This window comes from Drosophila biarmipes, chromosome 3R, assembly GCF_025231255.1.
Source record: "Drosophila biarmipes strain raj3 chromosome 3R, RU_DBia_V1.1, whole genome shotgun sequence".
Lineage (NCBI taxonomy): Eukaryota > Metazoa > Arthropoda > Insecta > Diptera > Drosophilidae > Drosophila > Drosophila biarmipes.
The window spans coordinates 12531371-12556099 of record NC_066616.1 but is presented as its reverse complement, the minus strand read 5'-3'; the positions used below and the strand labels follow the sequence as shown (position 1 = coordinate 12556099).

The 24729-nt window shown below is 43.1% G+C and overlaps 1 protein-coding gene across 8 annotated transcripts in view; it reads right to left on the bottom strand.

Annotated features, from left to right (window-relative positions):
* The window catches only part of LOC108031469 (serine-rich adhesin for platelets), a 32758-nt gene extending 8496 nt beyond the window's left edge, over positions 1 to 24262 (bottom strand). For 3 of the 8 annotated variants that reach the window (XM_017104919.3, XM_017104922.3, XM_017104918.3), the window contains exons 1-6: positions 7611 to 7732; positions 4571 to 4880; positions 3102 to 3787; positions 1356 to 1474; positions 484 to 1234; positions 46 to 417 (exon numbers count right to left, since the gene is read on the bottom strand). In XM_017104919.3, the coding sequence (XP_016960408.1) occupies positions 46 to 417; positions 484 to 1234; positions 1356 to 1474; positions 3102 to 3787; positions 4571 to 4880; positions 7611 to 7628 (2256 nt within the window). In that variant the 5' untranslated portion in view covers positions 7629 to 7732. Of the gene's footprint in view, positions 1 to 45; positions 418 to 483; positions 1235 to 1355; positions 1475 to 1727; positions 1896 to 3101; positions 3788 to 4570; positions 4881 to 7610; positions 7758 to 16661; positions 17213 to 23954 lie in introns of those variants that run through there. The other 5 variants (XM_017104913.3, XM_017104915.3, XM_017104917.3 and 2 more) reach the window with 5 other exon arrangements.
* Positions 24263 to 24729: the final 467 nt, after the last annotated feature.

Sequence of the window (24729 nt, the reverse complement as noted above, 5' to 3'; positions counted from 1 at the left end):
TATGAATATAATCCTTTAACTCCATGTTAACCCTATTCCACCCACCTTAGTCATATCCTTCCGCTTGCTGATGATCTTCTCCTCTATAAGGGCTCGCACCCCAATGCTCGCCGTCTGCAGTGGTGGACCACTGGAGTCCTTCTTCTCGCTGCGCTTGGTTTCCGGATCCTTCTTGTAGTAGCCGCCATGCAGACGCATGTGCCCATTGAGGGCGGGTATGTTTTTGAACTTGCGGTGGCAGAGATTGCACTCGACCGGCTTGTCGAGCTTGACGATGTTGAGCAGGTGTGGGTTCATGGTGCTCACCAGCTGTGGGCTCAGCTCCTCCTCCTTTACCTCTACGGGTGAGTTGGAGGAGGGGGCTGCGAGCTCGGAGTTGTCCTCCACGGTGACAGTCACATTCTGGGCACTATTTAGCTATGGATGAGGAGATATATTATATTATAAGATCTTTTATGAGTTGTTTTTGTGTTTTACCCCTACCAGTTGCATGTTCCAGGTGCGCGGTCTGTTCTGCGATGGCGACGAGTTGGTGTTGATCTTGTAGGAGCTGACACTGGTGGGCGAGGAGACGGTGACCTGGGCACTAGTCTGCTTCGTCTGCTGCATAATCTTGCTGATGAGATCCAACTGCTCGCGGGTCAGGCCCTCGCCCTCGAGATTCATGCCATCGCTCAGGGTGATGGTGGGCGAGCTGGCGGCTATCACAGAGCCACTCGATGGGGAGGGTGCCATGGAAACTGATCCCGAACCCGATCCCGATCCCGATCCCGAACTCGCTGAGGAAAGCGAAGAGCTGGCGGACGAGGCCGTGGAGGAGGCATTCGAGGAGGTCGAGGTGGTGGGCGACAGCAGGGTCACGCCCGTCTTGATGGGCAGGTTCATGGCCTTGATCTGCTCCTCCGACAGGGCGATCCCAGTGGCCGCGTCCACCACCGAGCTGCCCGTGGAAATGTAGGTGCGAATGCAGGTGGCTCCGTCCGGGGAGCTGGCATCCCCGCTGGCCGTGGCCGGCGAGAGGCTGAGCGAGCTGGTGGCCACCCCTGCTCCACTACTGCTGCTCGTGCTGGCGGTGGGCGACAGCGACTGGCTGGTGGTGGGCGTGGCTGCTCCGCCGGCATGGTGGTTCTCCGAGTGCCGCCTCAGGGATCGGGCATCGCAGTAGGATTTGCCGCAGCCATCCGCCTTACACTCGTAAGGCTTCTTGTTCCGATGGGTCATCATATGTCCGTTTCTGGAGGGGAAGCAAAAGGCTGGGTGAGTCGGTGACTCAGTGGTTGGGTGGCTCAATAGAGCAAAAGATCAACCGATCAGCCGATCAGGAGATCACTAGTTAGCGCGCCTCATTTACTTACAAGTGATCTTGCCGCTTGAATGCCTTCGAGCAGAGCGCGCAGATGTATTTCCGCTCGTCGCTGTGCGTCAGTTTGTGCTTGGCCAGCGCCGAGGCATTTCCAAAGATCTTGCAACAAATCTATAAAAAGTCCGGGTGAAGAACGTAGGAGAAATGTAATTAGCACTGGCTGTCGGCTGCCCTCTAGATAATTGAAAGCGCTGCGGCCGTCGCTGGCCGTTCGAACATTTTAATGAGCCACATTGCGTATACGTTATGTTGGTGCTGGTTTTCCGCCTGTTCCCCCCTTGCCGCCCCTTTTTTCGGCCACCACACACCGCACGCTAATTACGACCAAGGCATTCCGAGACCGAAAGCTAGGCCACATACATACCCTAAACTATCCGCAGGAACATGTGTGCGCGGTCGGTTATGTTTTGATTGCCTGCAGCAGGAGCGAAGTTGGAATTCCCCTTTGCCACCGCTGACCAAACGTTTCCTCTCGACATCCGCAGTATCGTAAAACGCGTCATAAAATGTACTCTACCGATGTAGGAAAAAACAGAAAAAAGGGACGAGGACTCGAAGCCCCCAGCACTTTGAGCGGCTGTCAGTTTTATTGACAGACGTCGAGACGTGTTGAATGCCCCTGTTCCTCGATAACTTAGCGAGTGAGTTAGGTGTGGAAATGTTCACACGGCTATAAGCAATCTAAAATCAATATTTAACCTAAGAAATCGAGAACTACGTAGTCGTAAAGTAATGTGCAAGACAAGTTCTAAAATAAACCCAAGCCCATGGAGTGGAAATTTCTTAAAGATAATTTTTTGAATATTTATATATGAATCCACAAAAATAATGTTAGTATTTATAAGGGGAAATTGAATGGAAATGGTAATAAAATACAAAGAATTATGTCTACTAACTTTGGGAAGCATGAGGCTTTTTCCTGATTTAATTTTCTGGTATTTTCGATTTTGATTTATACAAATGGCTCAAAAATATATTTCTTATATAAAAATAATTTAATATCCTATACATCTTATATACAAGAAATATTACAAATACAATATTAAGCCAAGGTCAACTAAATTTCCCGAAAGCGATAACAAAGGAAGGCACAATTGTACTTCCTGAAACCATTTTAAGTTTTCCGCGATATTTGGATGCTCATGAGTAAAAGTCGGGGATGTAGCTAACAATACAAAAAAAATTCCACCTATTTTATTGGAGTTATCTTAAATATTATTACCTAATAAGAATACCCATACTAGATAGCATCACTAAAAAATAATCCCCATCGAAGTCAATGTTGAAACTCTCAAACTTTCATTATTTCTGTGATAGAAAACCTCATGTAAGACCAAATTCTTAAATGAAAATAATTTGTAGTTTTCTCTTTAAAGTTAGGAACTCTTCTAAAGAACTGTGCTGCAACGCTCTCTACCCTTTGATGGTCCTCCCCCAAACTCCCGCATCAGCAACGCTGCGCTCGTGTATAAGCACACCAGACTGAGGCTATGATATTAGTTCCAAGTGGCAGTTGGGGTACTTTAACGAGCAGAGGGGGCTGCCGATGCGGCGGGCAAAAGCGAAAGGCACTTTATAGAACCGCGCGCGTTTCACCTGCCACTCGGACGAGACGACCTTAATGTCTGTTTATAAATATTGCACGACTGTCTGTGCGGCATGTTGGCATGGCTCAGAGTGAGCGGCGATAAATTGGCGATTAGAGCGGCAGCATGGGGGATATGTAAAGCTTACGCACCTGACACTGCTGCGGTCCGTGACGCGTTGGCGAGGATAGCTTGGGGCGGTTCTTGCGCGGCGCCTCGACGCTTATGATGTCGATGCCGCCAACGGTGCCGCTAACATTCGTGGATGCCCCCGATGAGCCTAGTCCCCCAGCGGGAACATGCCGTCCGGTGCTCTTGAAGCTCAGGCCGTGGCCACCGCCGCTGCTACTGTTGCTGTCGTTGCTGTTGCTGCCGCTGCCGTTGCTGCAGTTGCTGTTGCTGCCGCTGCTGCTGTTGCTGCCGACGCTGATGCTGCTGCCCACCGAGGAGGCGGTGCTGAAGTTGCTGCTGTTGCTGCAGTTGCTGTTGTTGTTGTGCTGATTGAGTAAGCTGGCCGCGCTGCTCGTGCTGCTGTTGCTCATAATCTGCGCCAACGTGGTGACATTGGTGACCGTGTTGCTGCAGCTGCTGCTGCGGATCAAGCAGTTCTTGATGTAGCTGGTGTTGGTCTTGTTGCCGCTGCCACCGCCGCTGCTGCCACTGCTGCTGCTGCTGCTGCTGCAGCTCACAACGCTCGTGTTCGTCGAGGTGCTGACCGACTGGACACTGCGCCTGGTTATGGTTATCTTGTTGGGGTTCGCTAGATGATTGCTGCCCGCCGACTTGGCCGAGCTATTGCTTGAAGTTGCTGTTGTGATTGAGTTGTTGTTCTTAAGAGCTGGAAGATGGTATATGGTGAGCTATGTTGCTAAAGATATGCTTTTAAAAGGGAAACACCTAAGTTCTGCAGGTTTTTGACCGCATATTGTATTCTCTTAAGAACCATTTTTTGAAACATGATATTTAGAGCCAACTTCATAAAGCTTCCAATTTCTTTTTGCGGTAAATACAGAAACTATCTCATTTATAGTTAAATAGCTACTAAGTAACAAACCAATGTAAGAAAACTACATTGCTGTGAAATATGTTTAGAAAAACGATTTTAAATCAATTCTAGTAACGGTTCCGACTCAACTTTATTCTATTTTATTGATAGTTCTTGGAAAGGTATCAATAAATATTGCGAAATTACCATTGCAACCTTACTTACACTCTGAAATCGCCTAATGATTATTGTTTCTAAGTCCTCTGAATTAATTTCACACAGATGATGCAAAACGTAAGCTAATGCACCTAAAATATATAATCTATCTTCTAACAGGTACTCGATAAATACCAATATGACGAAAATGTATTTTTGGGACTATATACTCGTATTTTGTAAAACAGCTTAAAGTATATTAAAGTACTGGTTGACAAGTGCAACACTACGAGTATATCCTTTTTGAGTGTTATTTCATAAAAAGTTGTTAATAAATATTATGAAATTACTTAATGCACTAATATAAAAATTTAAAATTCAACTATTTTGCAAATGACAAAGGTCGAGTGATAGATCAAAGTGACTTGTAGAACCGACGGGTGAGCTACATTGTATGCACACATAGTACAGTTTACTTACAGGCTGTCTGAATGGTGCCCAAGACATCTGCCAACATTTCCGGATCCGGATAGCCGATGTTCAGCGCATTCTCTAGCGTCGACGCTGGCGCACCAGCCGCGCCATTCGGTGACGTAGTGGATGGGGCTGCCGCCGGTGCCGATGCTGATGCTGATGCGGATGATGCTGCTTTCGTGGCCGCTGCCTCCAAGGCGTTCGCATCCCGCAGTTGCAGAGTCACGGATCCTTCGCTGCCCACGGATGCGCTGCACATCAACACGCGCGGCGCGCTGCTGAGAGTCGTCAATGGCAGGTGGATGCTCTTCGGTACCTGCGGGCGGTAAGTGCGGAATGCAGAACATCATCTCAATGGCTGATGGTAATTCATGGGGGACTGTGTGTGCTCTGGGACTCTACTATTCAGAGGGGGCTTTGGGGTGCAGGCACCCGAAATCGCTGCCAAAAGGCGGGACAGCCTCGCGGCAGCGATGGCTGTCAGGCGAGATTAGTCGAGATTATTATTGATAATTCACGGCAACTGTCGCCTAATGGACGACGCCTCGCATAATTAATTGAATTTAAATGCATTTCACTTCAAGTCCGACAAGTGACTACTGTGCCACGCCCCCGGGGGCAGTAAGTACGGAAGCACGTCGAGCATACGCCGTGTGGCCAATATGTCAGTGCGCTTAGAGAAAATGTAGTTAACATTTTTTGGGACTAACTCTGAAGTGTCTAAGTAGAAATACTGAAGAGTGAGGAATTTGCGAAATACATCATAGTAAGGTAAAAGAATTCAAATACTTTGACTGAATATTTATCACAAAATGTTATTTTTTAGGATGCTCTTAAAAGTGTCTAGAATGTAGAATACCAATATTTATAAATATTAGTTCTATGTTTAATTTTTCCCCTTTATTATTTGTAATTCAATTTCTCTAACTGTTTGCTTGCGTTTTTCTGCGTGTGGCCCTCGTCGCATTTGGCACTTGCAAAACAATGGTGTATTTCGGTCCGTCATTTATTTGCCTCATCTACTTGGCAGCCCCCCGACATATATTAATTTAAATGCAATAAAAGTGCACTCATAAATTGGCTACAGAGGCTGGGCTGGGGATTTTGGGTCGCCGGGGGAGCCCGTTGTTAGATGGGGCAATTAATGCTTTATAAACCGCAACCGATGCCCAATTAATGTGGCCTGCAATTGCCCATAACCACAAAACAAAACGCGAATAAAAATAAATAAAACACCAGGGCATAAATTTCCAAAAGTGCCTGCGACGCCGACCGCAATTGAATAAAAGCACCGAAAACACAGTTCCTATCTAGTGAATGCGAAAAAAACCACGGCGAAGACACTGGCATAAATTCGTTTCGGACGCATAAAATTTCACGTAAAATAAATAAACAGCAGTTTTATTATTGTTTAAGTTGGGTGGCGTAAAAGCACTGCTAGCCAAACGAAAAGTTGCCTCAATGAACTGAAGAGGCGAACTGGAAAAGGAGCCACAAGTGGCACGCCCCCGCATTATGTGTTCCGCAAAACAATTTGTTTATTTAAATATGCCAGGCAGGGGCTATTAGGAGGAGTAAATTAGATTTATGTTTATCAGTTGTTGTGATAACCTTGTCGCTGCTTTCAGATGCTCAGAGCAATGAGAAGCCAGTCGATTCCTGGGAAATTCCTAAATTTCAACATGGGCTACAGCTTGGGGTTCCTCCGAAATCAAACAGATCCATAAATTACGCTCGCGCCAAACCAATGCAGGTATCAAGTAATTATATGTTTGCCATCCTGCACAAGCGGAAAGATTTATGAGCGTCATCTGTTAGAAAATCCCCTGTCTGTCAAAGCCGAAAGGTGAGAGGTGTAAACGGGGGCTTATGTGTGCCCCATCCGCCCGAGCTCTTCGGGTGGGTGGGCATATTTTTACGGCGTGATTCATGTGTCAATCAAATGTCAATGTCACTCCACAAAAAACCAACCCATCCCCGAAAAAAGAACCCAGCGAACAGGAATGTTGAATGAACGAGTGGGCCGTGTTGCAGGACACTTGGGCGCTGCCAAAATCATATTTCCATTGCAGCCATTGCAGGACTTGGGCCAGTTTTGATGGCCAGATTGGAAATTGCCAAGGTTCGACCACTCCGCCGATTTGTTAATGAAAATTTCGAGACGATGCCAGCGTAAAAATGAATGTGCTGGCCGGCAATTTGTCATCGGGCCTTCTCGGCCCCTCCTGCTTATTAGTAAAATGAGCCGAAACACATGTTCGCCCAAGGGCTGAGAAAAGCCGCCGTCGTCATCATCAGCAACAGATTCATCATCGGGTAACACGGTCATATGGCGCGCAATCTGTCCGCTTTCCTGGGTTTTTCAATTTTCAATTTTGTTTATGATTAGGCCTTCAAAGACACGGGTATCAGCTGGCGTTCAACGCGCCGTATGCGCAATATCACGCGTTTAATCATTTAAAAAATGGGTTTTTAAACGCTTTATGACACTAACATCATTGTCAACGCAAGTGTGGTAATTATGGAAATTTATGGATGTCGCACGCAGAGAAATGGTTCTCTTTTTAATTTAAACTCGAGATATTTTGGTTACTATTTGTGAACTCAGTAAGCAATTAATGTTAACATAAATCTAAATAGAATAGAATAATAAAACTGTTTTGTTGTGTTCACTGTACTATCTTGAATATTAAGAGTACAAAAAGTGACACTGCAGACAGTGGCTCTTACAAAGTTCGCAGACTAATAACTTATTTAAGATCGTAAATATTCACGCTAAGAGTAAACAACTCGGGGGCTTTTCAAACTGCCAAGGTAGATAGCTTTATAACTACTTAATGGCTCAGAAACGAAACATTGTGTGGCTATGTCAGTTACAAATTGCTGGGAAGTAAATATTAATACAGGGGCATGTGCCATAAATAATGTTTTCCGATGATTGATTGCTCTCAATTGTGGTTTCGCTTTTTTTCGGGACCCATAATTGTTTTTTCTGCTGGCTCTGATTTACTTTTTCAGTTTTGGGTTGGCGGTGTCGCGTACTTACCGTATTTATGGCAGCCATCGTCGCAATTGACGCCGTCGATGAGGTTCTGGTTGTTGTTGATGTTGTTGTTGGTGCTTGTACTGGTTGTTGTTGTTGTAGTTGTGGTGGTAGTGGTGGTGGTGATGATGGGGATACAAAATCAAAAATCTGAAAAAAGTTTGGCATGATTGAACATATTCGAATTCGTAGCTGCTTCTCTTATTTTCTCTCGTCTCGTATCGCTTTTTTGGGGTGACATAAAACGTGAGGGGGAACCAAAGAGCAAACAAATGTCAGAATTTATGCATAAAAATGTGCGCACAAAACGAAGTGAAATCAAGAAATCAAATGCATGCACATACAAAACGGCGACACACGGGCACACGCTCACACTCAAATCGGGAAAATCGGGGAAAATCGCACATGGATGTACACGATGCAAAACACAATCAAAAGTATGAGAAAATTCGCATCGCTTGATAAAAACTGCTCGAGAATGCAAGTGGGGAGGGGGCGGTGGGCGGTGGGCGGTGGGCAAAATGGTGGTTAGTCTTAGTTGTTGGCTGATGTGATGACTCTGACTGACTGATTGACTGACTGATTGACTGGCTGATTGACTGACTAACTGACTGACTGATCTGCTGATCAGTCGCCAGAGATTAGCATGTCAGCAAAATTAGCGTACAAAAAATATGGCATTGAAAATTCGTTTTAGTTTGAGATTATTTTTCGGATACTTAAACAAGACATTAGCAGAAGATTCTCCCATAGAACAAGCAACAAATTATCATGAAGGTCATAACATATCTAAGTTCTCACTATTTTATTAAGGTTTTAGCTTATCATTATATATTTATATACTTATATTCACAACTACAAAAATAAAACCCATTAAATGCTAATGTGTGTGCATTATACACTTTTTAATATAAGTACTCCCCATTATAAGCACCTGCTGATTTTAAAAACATGGCTAAAACACAGTTTAATATAGATTCTTAAATTAAAATTGAAAGATACTACCTTATGGGTAATCTCTTATATTTGTAAACAGACTTTAAGGTATTTATATTTTAAATATTTCATCTGAACAATAACTTAAATAAAACCCATTAAAAAGATTTTTATTCATATGCAATTTAAAATAACCAACCCCAATAAAGTACACCTAGAGCATCAAAAAACATTGTCAAACTTAATAAACACTTGATGTTATATGAGAAGATTTTCTGCATTTCCAGTAGGATATTTCAGGCTTTCAAGTTGCGCAAAGTTTTACATTTCGTTGTGTTGACATTTTCCTCCCAAAGAGCCTTAGGCCACAAATGTCCATCGATACGTTCCGCTCTGCTGCATCAAGTTGCAGCATTGAAAATTTCAATTATTCTATGCACTCGCTTCTTTTGCATTTCTGGCGAATTTTCCTCTATCGATGCCCGCCGCCCCCCTTCCTTTTCCGATTTTCACGTTGTCGATGTCGTTGCCGTTGCCGTTGTCGTTGTCTTCGTGCTGTCTCATGAATTTTATTTTGGTACACAATAGTCTTTGTCTGTCAGCGTGCCTGCTTATTTCTGTTGTTAGTTATTTAATTACAATTTTCTATAGTTTTATTTTTAGTTTAATTCATGTTCGGCCTGCGTCCCACCCGTTTCGGCAACGCTTGGCGAAACATGCGACACAAATGCCGCAAAAAGCTGTGCAAAAAGGTTGGCAAAGATGACAAATCTTTATTGGGCGTTGTACATCATTTGGATGCTCTGCTTGAATGGGTTTTTTTGTTGGTATGTACGTAAGTGTATTTATTTACAAGTTTATCGCATAATTTATATATAAAAAATCTGGATTAATCCGATTTAATTGCCCTCCTAACTTATTCGAGGGCCAAGCAAACGTGAAAGGGCAAGGTTCCAGTTCTTTTCCCAGACGGGTGACGAAACCCACTCATTCGAGGCAATAAGTAGAGCATTTTAAAAACGATTGCGAAATCAGCAAACGAGACAGAGGCAGTGAAAGAGAAAGATACACACGGGCGTCGTCAAAAGGCGCAGTTGGCCAAGGGAACTACATATCTGGCTATCTGGGGGGATGGGGGCCGCAGAGTGCGGGGCGCCACACGCTCTTACACATGTTGTTGGGCATCAGACGCACATTGGCTCAGTACAGTGCGCGACATGAGGACGGACGGCCAGATTGTGCTCAAAACGCAACGGGCGGGGGGCTGCCAAATGCATCAGATGCCTCTTGCATCTGCATTTGGATTTGGTCTGGCTTTTGGATATTTGCGGGCAGCTCGCATTGCACTTCCTAAGCAACTTCGACAGCAGCTGCACGGGAAAAAACTACGTAGTCCTGGCGGATTTATGGAACAACAAGCCAAGCTGACAGACAATTTATATATACAATTATTTGAGGTATTGCTAAGGTAGTATTCTACGTTTTGGGGTCTATATCTGCATTTTCAACATTTTGTAATAATATTATAATATTTTAATATAAATGTTTTACCTGAATATACAAATAAATCAATGAAATAAGATAAACAAACATAATTTATGTTCCCATTTTTCAAACCCTTTAGTTCGATTTTATAAAAGGAACAGAATGTAAAGCGGCCTATTTCTTCTTGGGCTTATTTTAATCGATTACATTACAGAGTAAATATTGCCAATAATTTTTCTCCCTTCGAATAACAATATATTTTCTTAGTGCGCCGTCAGTGTGAGGGCCAAGTCAATGCATCTGAGTACTTGTATCTTGCCAGAGCGCTTGTTGATTTTAATTAAAAATATGTATGAGCGATGTGCGCGCGCTGCACATTGCCTCCGCACAGTGGGGCTGTGCCACTGTGGTACTGGCACAGTGGGTCGCTTTTGGCCCGCTCGCGAGCCGTGCAGCGTGCATCGTGTATGGGCCGTAAGCGTGCGGAATGTTGTCGAGCGCGACGACAATTTGTTTCGGAAAATCGTTGGCAAGGCGCCCACTAAAACACACTAATGAAGGAAGCCAAGGCGCGATACAACACCAATACTACCGGCGGCAGGGCGATAAAAAAGACCACAATAAACAGGGTACAAAAAACAATGGTCTCCGCCCCCCACCCCAAAAATTCCATGGAAAGCCCTCTATAACTATCTAATATTTTGATCGTGAAATTTTTATAGTCTTCTAGTGTTTAATATGGCTTCCTCAATGCCGGAAAAAACTGTTTTGTTTTTCCCATTTTCACACTCCGATTACCGAAAACAAGACGGGCGCCGACGCCCCCCGCCGGCCATGTCAACGGCAGCATCAGCCAAACAAGAAATTCTCATAAAAATAATATTAATATCCATGCGCAAAATTAGACGGCAAACATATAAACATTCGCGTTTTCAATGCTAGACCACAGCCCAAAATAAAATAATCGTGTGTAAAATGGTAAAGACAGATCGAAAGCGGCAGGCCTCTGCCAAGGTGAGTGGGATTGAAGGATTGTGGAGCGTGTTGGATATTTCGTATCAGAATCAAAATCCAATTAAAATCATTCGCGCGCACCGAAAATAAACAGATTTCGCACACCTTTTCTTATCGCACATCCGCATCATCAGTATGTGAGCACATACACCCGCAAAGTTATAGGTATGATCGGCGAATAAAGAGGTATACTTAATATAATGCTGCTGTTTGTTGGCACATTAGCTTTTCCCGACGGACTGTTTGATTTGCCGCCTAATAAACAGCATCGGTGGACAATGGCCTGCTCCCCGCCCATTTTTCCCGAATACTTCGGTTCCAGCTTTAGTGGCAATTAAACAGCTGCGCGTTGATCGCCTGCTAATTGCCACACGTGCGGGGGGCTGGGAAAGTCGGGGCGGGGAAAATCGGACGCCTTGATTTACATTTCTATTTAATTATCGAACACTTTGCCTAATGAGAACGCGCCACCCATAAACATTCGCCTCCATTCCGCGCGGAGTGAGCCCTGCGAGTGCGTGTGCGCCGGCTTTTATTTATAATTTTTATTGCACATAATGCTTAAATGGCTTTTGAGAGTTGCATTTTCTTTTGTGCTCCCCAGCGAATTGGGTTAATAGTCAGTACAGAGTGTGTGGAGCGTTCCTTTATTTTCCGCGCTTTAATGGCGCGGAATAAAAAGTTATAAGTTCCTTAACTCTTGCTTCATTTTGAGCATATTTGTAGATGGAGAGGAAATGTTCGAAATATGTTTACATATTTTAATCTATTTCTTAAACCTAAATATTAGGAAATACATCAATATTCTTAAAAATCTCGATTAATACTTTAACTTTATACTTCCTATGTGGAAAGCCCTTGAGAGCCTGCTCGTCGATTTCCTATTTTCGATGCCTAACGATTGAAAAAATTTGTTGACACTTCTAATATTAGAAATCCTCAAAACATGCACTCTGCATCCGAGTTGAAGGCACTAGAATTAATCACATTTTGATGACATATCATTCGAGGAATGTTCACGGATACTGGCGATAGTATCCGAGAGATGCACACAGACGCCGAGCGAATTTGATTTGCTATATAAATAACATTAGATGGCTGGCGCAGTAAGTGAGCATTAATTTAATGCAGAAAGGCGACAGCTCTCGGGCGGCAATACAATAAAATGCCTCAAAATACAGTCAGAATCGCGAAATATTCAAATTCTTGGTGAGTGTAATCAAATTAGTCACATGGCCAGTGCCAACAATGGGAGACCAGACCCACACTCGCACGCGGAAAACTGACTAATGCAGGCGATTAATTCGGTGGACAGGGAGTCTGGGGGATGGCCAAAGGGTTGGGGATGGGTGCAGGGGCTCGGGATCTGGCTCTGGGACGAAGCTACTTAAAGATGACAATCGCCATGATCTCGGCGGTGACTGAAAGGCAGCATAAAGTGCACAGAACGCCAGGCATAAATCACAACGCCCCTGCGGTCACATGTGTGTGTGTGTGTCGGGCGAATAAAATATGTTAATTAAATAAAGATGCGCACACCCATTGGCATCCAAATCCACAGCCATCCAATCCACATCCATGGGAAAGTGCAGACGCAGACGCGAAAACTGTGACGCCGGCCAGCCAAGCGAAATCTTGGCCACAACATCTTGGACACGCCTATTGAGAGACGGACGGCCAAAACGGCGGCGACAATGCTGCACTTTTGGCAGAAAAAGAAAGAGCCACAAAAAACTAGAACCAAAAAGCAAAACCAAAACTACAACCAAAAACCCAGCCCAACCGAAAGGCGACCAAGGAATCGCATGCATTATTCACGGCGAGAAATGTCGAAATAAAACGCCAAGTTTTGCAATACGAAGCATTACATGTGCTCATCATTAGAATATCCCAAAACATAAGTGTACTACGGGTGCACTGAGAGAAAAATGCCCTCTGTGCTCGGATATTTTTAGAAGGAGAACTTTAGAATAACTACGCTCCAAAGGAAATTATCATAAGTATCTAGATCTAAATACATATCTTTAAGGAAAATCCTAAATAAGTTTGGTTCCATTTGAAATATTAGGATCTATTTATTTTTAATATATATTAAATACTTGAAGTTTTATTTCAGTTTCTTTTAAGTGGATTCTTGGAGGTATTAAAAGTTGTAAGTTCAGTGAACATGGTTCAACCTAGTTTTAATTCATTTTTCATTGGAGGGTGGAATTCTTCTCAGTGCATCTATGCATGTGCCGCAAAAGGCAGGAACACACTCGTACTTGCGATAATCATCCACGTTTCATCTATTGTTCAGCGGCTGCTGCCGGTCGTTTCACAAACTTTGTTGCTGTTGTACATGGGTTCCACTTCAAAAAACATAAAATACGCGCCAGATATATTTTTAGCAATCCGCTCGTTTGATTTACGATTTCATTAGATCAGCTAATGGACATACCTCTCGCTCCCAAACGCGTCGAGAGTCGCGAGTCGGGTGGGAATATGAGGCGAAACCTGTGCGATCATCTCATGCCCGTCCTTAGAGGCGGAACACGCATACGCCGTGTAGGCCGCGGCTACTTCGGGTACTTTGGCTGCAGCGCTCTATCGCTACTCGCAGATACATACTCACACTGGGCGACCACCTGTCGTTGTCAGTAGCAGGAACGACACAAAAGCAGCCGCTGCCTTCGTCCCTGTCGGATTGATGTGTCTGCCATATCTTTTTCCGCCAGACGCCTTCCAATTATGCTCAAAACTATGTTGCAGTTGCAGCCGATTTGGCCCTTAAAACGTGGCACTGCTCACAATGGCAGGCAGCGTGTGCAGAAACGCAATCGAGTGCAATCTAATCAAGCCGAAAATTCAATCGGTTAGAGCTCTTAGATAGTTATAATGCCACAACTAGATGGTCAAGGCCTTTACGATTGCGTATGCGAATTATGCATCAGATTATAATTAATGAATTTTCAGCTTTCATTGAAATGTTGGGCATAAATTCAGTGTCCTGTAAATCAGATTACAGTGCGCTCGGGCATGTATTTTGCATTTAGAGAATGGCAGCCATCAACGTTTTGCATTAGAATAGTGATGCGCCTGCTGCTGTTGCTTTATTCAAATGTCTGATAAATATTCCACAAATTTCGTGTTTTATTTCCACACATATACAAGTTTTACGGCTGCAAGCTGAAGGGATTTGTCACTCACTCCGCTGGGAATTTATTCAAATTATTTTTTATGAACCTCAGCGACGGCGCTGATGTTCGCGGCACACGTGCCGCAGTTGACGAAAATAAATTCCTGCCTCGGCAACCAGAAATTAATAGTTCATCAAGCAAAAGGCAACGCTGACAGATAGATGACGCGACGACCATCAACCGCCGAGACACCAGACGCAAAGGCGAAAGCCAAACCGATCCAAAAACAAACCAAAACCAACGAGAAACACAAAACACTACATATTTTCCAAAAAGGCACTGCTGCCCATTGACATTCCGCGGGCGACTACACTTTAGCATGTTCTCCGCAGAAATCCAAGCCAGATTCTTTGTTTGTTTGTTTGTTTGTCTCGCCGGCGACATGAATAATTACATTTCTAACATAACTTGACTTTCACTTTATCAGCAATAGATCAACGCCGCGTCCTCCATAAGTCATCCGCGGAGATCGTTCGCTTTCTTTCTGCTTTTTTTCGATTTCCCCTTGACGCAATGAGGGAAGTATTACCGCATACGCCGCATACTAAAAAAAGTCATTCACGTAAGGCCAAATAGAAGTGGAATAAGTAAATAAGAAATTCCTATACCTATTTTACGGTGACGTCAATTGCCTATTATTTCGCTTTAGTCATAAATTTGACTGGCAGCCATTGGTCACTAGAAAGGAATCGCCGTCATTGGGCCAAGACCAAATAAAAAAGGATGAATTAATCACAGTCCAACAACTTAAGCTGTTGCTGATCTAATTATAACTGTTATAATTTAGCAATATTACTGGCAGTATGTTTGTCAGCTGGCCTATAACATAACATATAAAACATGGTTTTAAGAGCTTCGATTCCTAACAGGGTTTAGTTTTCTTAATTTAGCCTTAAACTGTGTGCCTACAAGTTTGTAATTGCTTAAGCTTTAATAACTTATTATAAATATGAATCAAAGCAAAATGTTTCAACACCTTGAAAGAGGATTGACCTATCTGGAAACGAGAGTAATGGCTGCATTGGTAATACATTTTTTATGATGTTGTTAAGAATAATGGGGTTTTCACGTTAATGGATGGCAAAATGGGCGAGGAATTAATGTGCTTCTAAGGAGGTCATAATTTAAATGTATCCCCAATTTTATAAAGGCTTTTCTAGCATGTTGATTTCAACATATTATTTCTTGTTAATACCTATTTGTTAAGTTCTTCAAGATTTCTACGATTTAGATACTATAGTATTCGAAGTATTTAATACTTATTTTAAACAATGTTTTTATTGGCTCAGCTTTTACAGAGCCCTTCCAATTACCCAGTCCACCGCAACAATGCCGACCTTCTTGAGCAATATGTTTTCCCAAAATAACCCCTAGCTTTGCCAACCTAATTTAAATTTGAAGCTTGTTCTGGGAATGAAATTCAATGAAAATGGGGTGTTTCCGTGAAATTCTGGGGAAATTGAAGCCACAGAAAAGTACAAATTTTCCATTAGTTCGCAGCACAAATTGCTCGGATGACGATGCCAACGTCATTGAACTTTGAACACAGAAAAGTGGTTGCTGGGTTGCTGTTATGGTTGTTGTTATGGCCGATGCTGCTGATGGTGTCGATGTCGATGGCGATGCTGGTGTTTTTGTTATTATTATTATTACGTATTAGTGTTCTTGGTGTTTTTGCTGCTCTTGTTGTCAGTGCAGGGTACACCGAGTTTCGCCTTGTCGGCAGCACGTTTCCGCCGCGTGAATTTGTCGCAAAACTCGGTGCCAATACCGCTTTTGTGTGGGTGTGCGTCGTTGGTCGAGGGTGTGCGAGTGTTTTTGTGTCAGCACATATTTCAGATGCTTGTTAATGCCAGCCATAAATAAATTGGAACATTTATCACAGGAGGAAAAGTCATCGTCATCACTGCTCATAACGATCATCACATAGCACAACATTGGGCGCAGTGAAGGATTCACCGAGCTTCTACATTTGCAATCTGCCTTTAAAAGCTAACTTCGATCCCAAGAAGTAAGTGGTCATCGCAAATAAAAGTGTTTAAAGGCTAGAACAGGTGGCACCAACATGTTTTTTTCACAAAAAAAACTATTTTTTTTATATATTAAAAGATTTTCTAGGAAAAGTCGGTGTTTTTTAAGATTTCCAAGTGGGTTTTCATTAGATTTGAAAAATTTAAAGTACATTTAAAAAAACAAAAATTATTTAAAAATTTTTTAGGCTCTAAATAAAAATCATTTTCCAATCTAAGTATAACAACACATCTGTTTGCACTGTATCTACGTTTTCGTTAGTCATGGTTAGTACTGAAACGAACAAAACACCAATCAAATAAACAAAAAAGACCAAAAGATACTTGAGCAAGGTGTAAGATACACAGAGAGGGGCGCGAAAGAGAAGAGTTCCGCTGGGGAATTGGTTTTTATTAGCTTTTCGGCTTACCGATCGATCGGGGGCTGCATTTGCGTTCTGCGCCGCGTCCGACGGTGCGTATGATGAATGTTGATTGTCGTCGTCTTCGCTGCCTCGTTGTCGCCCCTTGGAACTGGCTCACTAATCTGCGGCTATGGCTTTTCTCTACACGTACAAGTGGGTGAGGGTATATGTATATGGGTATCCGTATCTGTAGCTCGCCGACTGTGACATTGAATCGCTATTCCATTGTCGCTGATTGTAGTAGTTGTCGTTTATTCGTTTTTTTGGTTTTAGGCTTTTTGTATCTTTTTTTGTTTTACTTCACACGCACGGACACAAAAGGTGGGCCAGAGGCAAGAGGGCGGCCATTCTGCGCCTCGGTTTCACATACTTTCCGTCCTTATGTACACCCGCACACAATACACAAGTCACGCCTTGTTCTGCTATTCTACCAACGATTCGTGAGTCCTTTTCAAGGTTTATAACTTTAAAAAGTCGTAGTTTACTTTAGTTTAGGGTTGATTCTTTGTAAAGAGGACGGCTTGACACGCTTTTTTCGATTACATCTAAACATTATACTGGGGCAACGGAATGAAAATGTTGTTATTAGTGTTCAAGAAATTTATTTTCGCTTAGTATCTAATTGGCTTTATTATCGCTCTTCGGCATTTCTCTGCTGCACTTTCCCACTTCGGTTTGGGCTTTATGTAATTGCTCCGCTTCATTAAACAGTTTATGAATTGTTGTGTGCTTTTCTGTTTTTCGGCTTGCCCCCTCTTCGAGTTTCGACTTCAGTGCATTCTTCGTTATTACAATATAAAACACATTTTTATACTTGGCCAACAACTTTGGCCATCTGCAATAACAAGACCGAGGGAGCGAAACGGAAAATAGTAATAAAAAAGAAGGAAAAGGCTGAACCGCTTGCTTCGGGCTTCTCGTTTAGAACAAAGATGGGAAAAAAGCTTTTAAGAACTGTGGGCCGTTCTTGGGAAATTACTTAAGTTTTCAATGCGTTTTACTCAATTTGACTTTGGGTCGTTGCTGACTTGCCTCCCATCCAAGCAGCCAAACATCCCAGCCCCACCCCCGCCCACTGCCGCTCGACTGTTGTCAGAATTGGCGCATTAAGCGCAAAAAGTAAAGCGAGAAACAACAACCGAGGAGGGAGAAATGCGAGGGGAAATGGCAAAAGGCAGACGGTAAAAGTGGAAGGGAAACCCAACCGCTCAGCCCAGAAGCGCCCTAAAGAGGACTGCCTGCTAACCGAGTTTCGGAGCCTTATCGCCCTGCCCGTATTAAATAATACGCTTGTGGGCAGTGGCTTCGCTGGCAGTGCTTCCAAAGGGATATCAAAGCCAAGGGTGTTCAAAAAAATTACAAAAAAAAAATTATTTATTAATCGTGAAAAAATGTAAAAAATGGTTAAAAAACGATATAAGCGGATTGCAGGCCATTAAAAGGGGCTAAAATACGTCTGGTAAAAATAGTAGCCTGCTTTTCAGCGCATACTTTTAGGTGGCAAATATTTATTTACCAAGGTGATTAAGTACGTTTTAAAAGATAAACTATATTTTTAACGTTTAAAAAAAGATAAAGTACTTAACAACAGCCTCTTTAGTTTGAATTCTTATAAATACACATTGATCCCCTATTGATTTACTGATTAATGTGGTGAAGTACGTTTGAAAAGTCAAAAACTTGTTTAGGTGCTGAAGAGAAATATATTTTGATGGTCAAAGTTTCTGATTAATGAATGATTGAATTTGTTGAAGTATACTCTTAACCCTTATTGATTTACTGGTTAAAGTGGTAAAAAACAGCACCCCCTTGGTACGCCCCTGCCTGTATGTATTAGGGAGGGCGGAGCACATAAAGAGAAGTCAAAATAAATCGATAAATTCTACATAGATACACAGCATCAGCAGGATAAAAACAACAACGGCAAGAAGGCTGGCAATAAACAGCCTACCAACAACAGCAGCAACAACAAAACGGGCAAAATGTTTTTCGTTTGCCTCCTTGAATTGTCCTTTCAACGAGCGCCTCCCGCCGCCCGCCGCCCACCGCACACATCCACACACAGCCTCTCATTCAGGGAACCGAATGCGAATACGAATGCGAATACGAATACAAATACGAAAGCGAGTCCTGGTATTCGCATGGGTGTGTGTGTGCGTGTCTGTTTGTGTGTGGCCACGGGAGAGTGTGTGCGTCGATTCGCACGCCTGAATGTCTGCCAGTTCGCATTGGTCTGCCAGTGTATTGGTGCCCGTGTATCTGTGTCTGTTGTTCTGTACTCCACATCTCTGTTTTCACATCTCGCTTCGTTTACTTTGCGCGTAAGCAGGTACACAGATACTCACACACACACAGACCCCCCACACAGACGCCCACAATGCGCTGGGAAAAATCAATTAAAATTTAACGCACGTCCCCAGGACAGCTCCTCATAAAAATACGTCCTCCGTTTCGAATGGCAATTGGTGCCACCACCTAGCAGGCCTTTTAATTCGTCTAATTTGAATTTTAATTAAAAACTTTTACGGGTTCAATAACTTGCAAAGTATCCGAAAAAAGAAAACAGAGTCAACAACGCTCTTTCAATGGCTTAAATGAAATTCAGGCTCATTTCCATGTAACAGCTGTCTGTCAGCGGAGGCAGGCGTTCTCCATTCTCCCAGAGCCTCTTCTCGCAGGAGGTGTTGTCTAAAATTGTTATTCACTTTGTTGCCAAATTAAGTTCAACTTTCCCGTGTATGGGCGGGAATTTTGTGTGTGACTTTTTAATTGCTTTAAATGCCAATGAAACTGAACCAGGTGGAAAAGTTTTTGCCCCCGGCTTACAAGGACTCAAGGGATCTATTGAATAAATTTGGCAGCAGTCAAAGCAACTTCGGGGGGCATTTCCTCATTCCGGGTTTGTTTATCACAGAGAATGAGGGAAAAATAAAAGATGAATAGGAGCAGTGCATTCCCCCGAAGGTAAACACACAAATCCTTCATATTTCTCAAGACCCACAAATCTCCCGAGCGTCAGGCACTTTCAATCTGGCAATTGATGGCCTCTAATTACACACCCGATATGCATGCAAGATATATATATGCATTTCTTTGGTTGCTCTTTCCCGCTTGGCTTTTACAGCCCAACAATGTAAATAAACAACCTGCAATTTTCCCACGACTCTGCCAATATTTGAATTTTCATGCTTTACTTAAAGGCAGCAGCATCTATGATTCGGGGACTGCCCCAAAAACGGCACACCTCCCAGCCACCCAACCACGCCCACACATCCACGCCCATGGACACACACCCACTCACATATGCATGTTCGCTTGATTCGTTTTCAATCTTTGTAGGATGTTGTAAAATATTTTAACGACAGCAATTTTGCCCGCTCGCGGATGATATTAAATTTGCCGTTTGCCGCTCGCGTGTACATTTTATATGACATATTTTTATTCGTCGGTTTTTATCGAAGTTTAATTTGATGCGATATTGATTAATAAATGCAAATTGCACCACATCCTTGGGAGGCAATCAATCATGACGAGCGACCACTTGACCGTAAATCCGAAAACGGACTAAAACTGTACTTCACTGCAGCTCCGAAGGGTCCTGGTTGCAGCTGGCCGTTGTCATGGCAATTCCCGGGAGCCGCTCAATTTCCCTGCATTCATATCTCCCATTCTAAAATTAAACTGAGCTGCCCATCCTCCTCCTGTGCATTGTGTTTATGGAGTCCGGAGAGCGGGTGTTACCGCATTTGGTCATGAAATCGCACTTGCAGGTATATAAGCAAAATGCGCATATAGGTATCGGAGTTTTCGGGGCCATTCCTCGTATGCATGGTAAACTTAGAGTAGGGGTTGAAATCCAAATTTTTTAAAGGGTTTCGAAGTTTAAAGCCTACTTTTAGGTTAACTTGGGGAGGAAAAGAGGCCTATCAATGGGTTTTATTCGGTTTACCTCTAAACTGGGGTTAAGACTTTCTTAAAAAGTTTAATTCTTATATCACTGCACTTATATACTGCACTGCTGTACAACATTAAGAAACCAGTTACTAGCCATGTCCGTCCGTTTGTCTCTTTGTCCGTTTGTCCGTATGAACGTTTAGATCTCGGAAACTATAAAAACTACAAAGTCGATATCTTTTGTTTACGAAATTGGTATAACTATAAGTTACACTTTTCGCAGACTAACTATAATTTTTTTTTATTAGTGCCATGCGACTCTTGTTATTTTAAAAAATATTGAAAACCTAAAAAGTAACCCTATAAAAGTAGATGGAATCTACATATATTTATTAAATGATATGTCAAAACTTAAGAATGTTTTGCTCAGCCATTGGTATTCATCATTTTCCTTTTATAACAAACTTTTCTCCTTATTGAAAGATTATTTTCCCAACAAAGCTGGCTGCTGATGTGCTTAAGAAGCTGTGTGCTGCAGGCAACCAAAAATGGCAACTAAATTGCGATGACATTCAACTTTCGATGGTTAAGTGCCGTTAAATGGGTGAAGGTCAGCGCTGCAGTGAGTGCCATTGCTACTGCTGGCTGGCCTCCGTCAGCCTCATCATGGATGTGGGCGCCCGAAGAGGGGGTGGCAGGGGCGGAAGGCCATTAACAATATGCGGCGGCCTCAGCATCAGCAAATGCAGCGAAGGTGGGCTGGCAACACGCACACAAACACACGACAGATACACCAAACAGGCCGAAAGCACACATACGCCGTGTGGACTGTGTGCGGCAACCAAAACAACCCCCGACCAAACAGTGGTCATGTTTACTCAAACTCACACACAAATGCTTTCATAATTTCCCGCACACCCGCACACACACACACCAATACTAACCAAGCCGAAATACAAATACAAGCATAAATCTTCAGCTGGCGCCATTTCACTCCTTTGGCGAACTATAAAAGCCAGCCAGCGTCTGCTGGCAACCTCCGCCAGTAACATCAATGTTTTGCTTGTTGTCGTTTGCTCTTCCATTCCGAGCAATCCCCAAAGACACAGGGAAACCCCCTACCCACACCCCTGGAAGGCCCCAAAGCACCCCCCACGAACTACACACCACCCCCCGGCCACCCGGCCACCCGACCACCCAGCATCCCTCCAATTACTCACACATTCAACGAGCACTCATTTAAACGAAGCACCCAGCGCTTACAGCATAACGTCAAAGTTAACTCGCTGCTGGAGCGCGTGCTTTTGGGGCGGAGTGGGTGGTGGGAGGCGGACTGGGGCGGGGTGGCGCCGGAGAGAAAGCAGTCGTGCCGCACTGCTCTGGTCGTGCGTTCGTTTCAGCCGCTCGTGCGTCCCGCATCGCGCATCCTTTGCCACTCAACAACAATGCTCGCTGATGATGTACTATGGAGCGGAGCCGGAGTTCCCACTGTAACTGGGAGATACATGGGAACCCAGGGGAAAGTTCGAATTGCCGAGATATACTAATGGGTTTCGAGTATCTGAACTAACGGAGGGTTTTCTCGAGCTTTTTAATATTAAACAGTATTCAAACGTTCAGTACTAGGCCATGAATACAAAGGATTCAGAAACCTATTGTTAAAATGGCATAAATATGGTTTCATAACTGGTATAGCTCGAACCACCGTCTGCTACCAAAAAGTTAGAGTTATGTAGACTTTAAGTTATAAAATACATTTTTTTAACATTAAAACTTTCTAAGGAGATTGTAGCTGTACTCATTGAAGTGTTAAAAACAGAGTAAATATAAAGAATATTCGTGGAATTACCGAAAGGAGTGAATGAATGGCAAGAAAGTAAAACAATTAGAAAAAGAAAAGTGTCTCAAAATGAATTAAAATATGTATATTATCTCTATAAATTTATGTATATATTCAAAACGGACTAAAACTAGCCTTTTATTCAAAAAAAACGAAAGTAATACTTTAGGAATAGATATTTAACAGACAACATTAACTTTAATTTTTAGTTGGTTTTTGAAAAAACATGCCAAAAGAATCATTTAATTTGCAAATTAAAAAAATATATGAATGGAATACCATTTTATAGCCCAGTACTCTTTGAACCCCAATTATAACTTTCAACACACACCACTGTAAACGCACCCACACTCGTGCAGTCACCTCATTATCGGAACATTGTAGTGGCATTGTGAGATACGGGTATACTCCATTTTACATTATAGAATTGCGAATGTTGTTACAGAATTGACACAGTGTGCAATCGTCCTTTGGCGGTCCCCTCCCCCGCGTTACTACACCCCCCGCACATCCTTCGCTCCCTTTTCTCTTCGCTGCTTTCAGTTTTTCCTCATTTCATTTCGTCTTCTCTGTGTGTGTGCGAGATTTACGGGCGTAGGTTTGTATGTGTATGTGGGCTACTATGTTAAAAGTTTGTTTCCCCATAAAGGACGGCCACACCCCCCGCCCACCGCCCCTTCTGCGTGTGTGTGTGTGTGCGTGTCTCTTGGCAAAGTTTTTGGCTACTTTTATTTTTCGTTGTTATTTAATTTGTGTTTGTGTTGTTGTTGTCTCGTGTTTGACTTCTGAATTTGTTGTTGTAGTTGTTGTTGTTGCAGTGGATGTTGCTGTAGTTGTCAACGCTCTTTAGTTGTTGTTGCTGCCGCTGCTGTTATTATCATTGTACAACTTCGCTGGTTGTTCGTGTTTTTGATAACTTTCGTTTTAACTGTCAATAAAGGCAATTGAAAGTTGCCAGATTGTTGTGGGAGCGCAAAAAGAATAGGGTATTTCCCCTTTAAAAGCGGGTTTTCCCCAGCTTTAAGATCGCAGTGCGTTTTTAAAGTCAATTAGCAGCAGCGTCCTCGGGCGAAACGAGGAAAAAGGATGCGGGAAAGCACATTAGTCAAACGTGAAACTATGTTGGCAGCCAGCTGGGCGTCCAACCTGGCCATATAGGTGCATATATACATCACATATATCCCTGCCAACCGACTTTGTAGATACGTAGATACGTACACTCGCAGAGTCACATAATCCCGACGAACACAGGCACACGAACGAGTTTGGGGGCCCGAAACACAGTTAGCAATTTACTGTATTGTATTATGTATGAATTTTCCTGTGTGTGGCATTACATCTTCCACGTTTTTTAAGGCCCCTCTTTCCCGCTGATCCCATAAAAAACGAACAAAAGAAAGGCCCAAGAGTCCTTGCATTTGATACAGTTATACACACGAATGCACAGAATTTAACAACTTTAGAACTTTGGATTTCTGTCAACTATTTTAAAAAAATCAATGCCATTCACTTCTGGTTGCTTCGGTTTTTTCTTGCGTTTTCACCAGCACTTCATTGGGTTTTACTTCTATTTGTCACAGAACATTGCTCGAACCTTTTGTCGCTTGAAAATTATTGAAATATCATTTATTATATGTATTCATATATACACGCGCTTTTTTATTTATACTTATGTATACGCATTGAGTTTGTTGAACGTTAAAAGTTTAGTTTAGCTTTGCTCGTTGTTTTGTCATAATTTTCTATTACTTTTTGCCATCTACTTTGTCTATTTTATTTTATATATTTTTTTGTGTTGTTGTAGTGTAGAAAAAATTAAAAACGCGCCGTTGGTATAAAAATGTCTTTCAGCTAATGCGATTTTAACGTTTTGCATGCGAACCAACAACTATTTTGGCCAAGTGCGCGATGCCAAAGCAGAAGCTCTCGCTCAGCATCCGAAACACGATGGATTCCGATGCTTTCTCCGAGATACTCGTGCTGCGAGATACTCGCACTCAGAGATGGTTGTACCTTGAGATACATCTGGCGGTGGGCGGAAGCGAGATGCAGATACAATCGGCGGGTCCCTGCTCATTGTTTTGATGCTGGCGCTTGCGCCCTCATCTCCCCGGGAATTGCCAGATTCAAATACGGCGGATGCCACTCACAGCGGCCGTTGGGCGCGCATTTTCAAATCTGCTGCTGCGGTCCTCCGGTTAGGGGTAATTAGGTTGCTAAGCCGGCGTTTATTTATGGCTTCGCTGGAAGCCTGAAAGACTAAATCGGGCACAGCCACAATCAGCGATCACGTGAAGAACTCGCGTGTTCGAAGAGGCAGTGGCAGGCGGATGCGGCAGG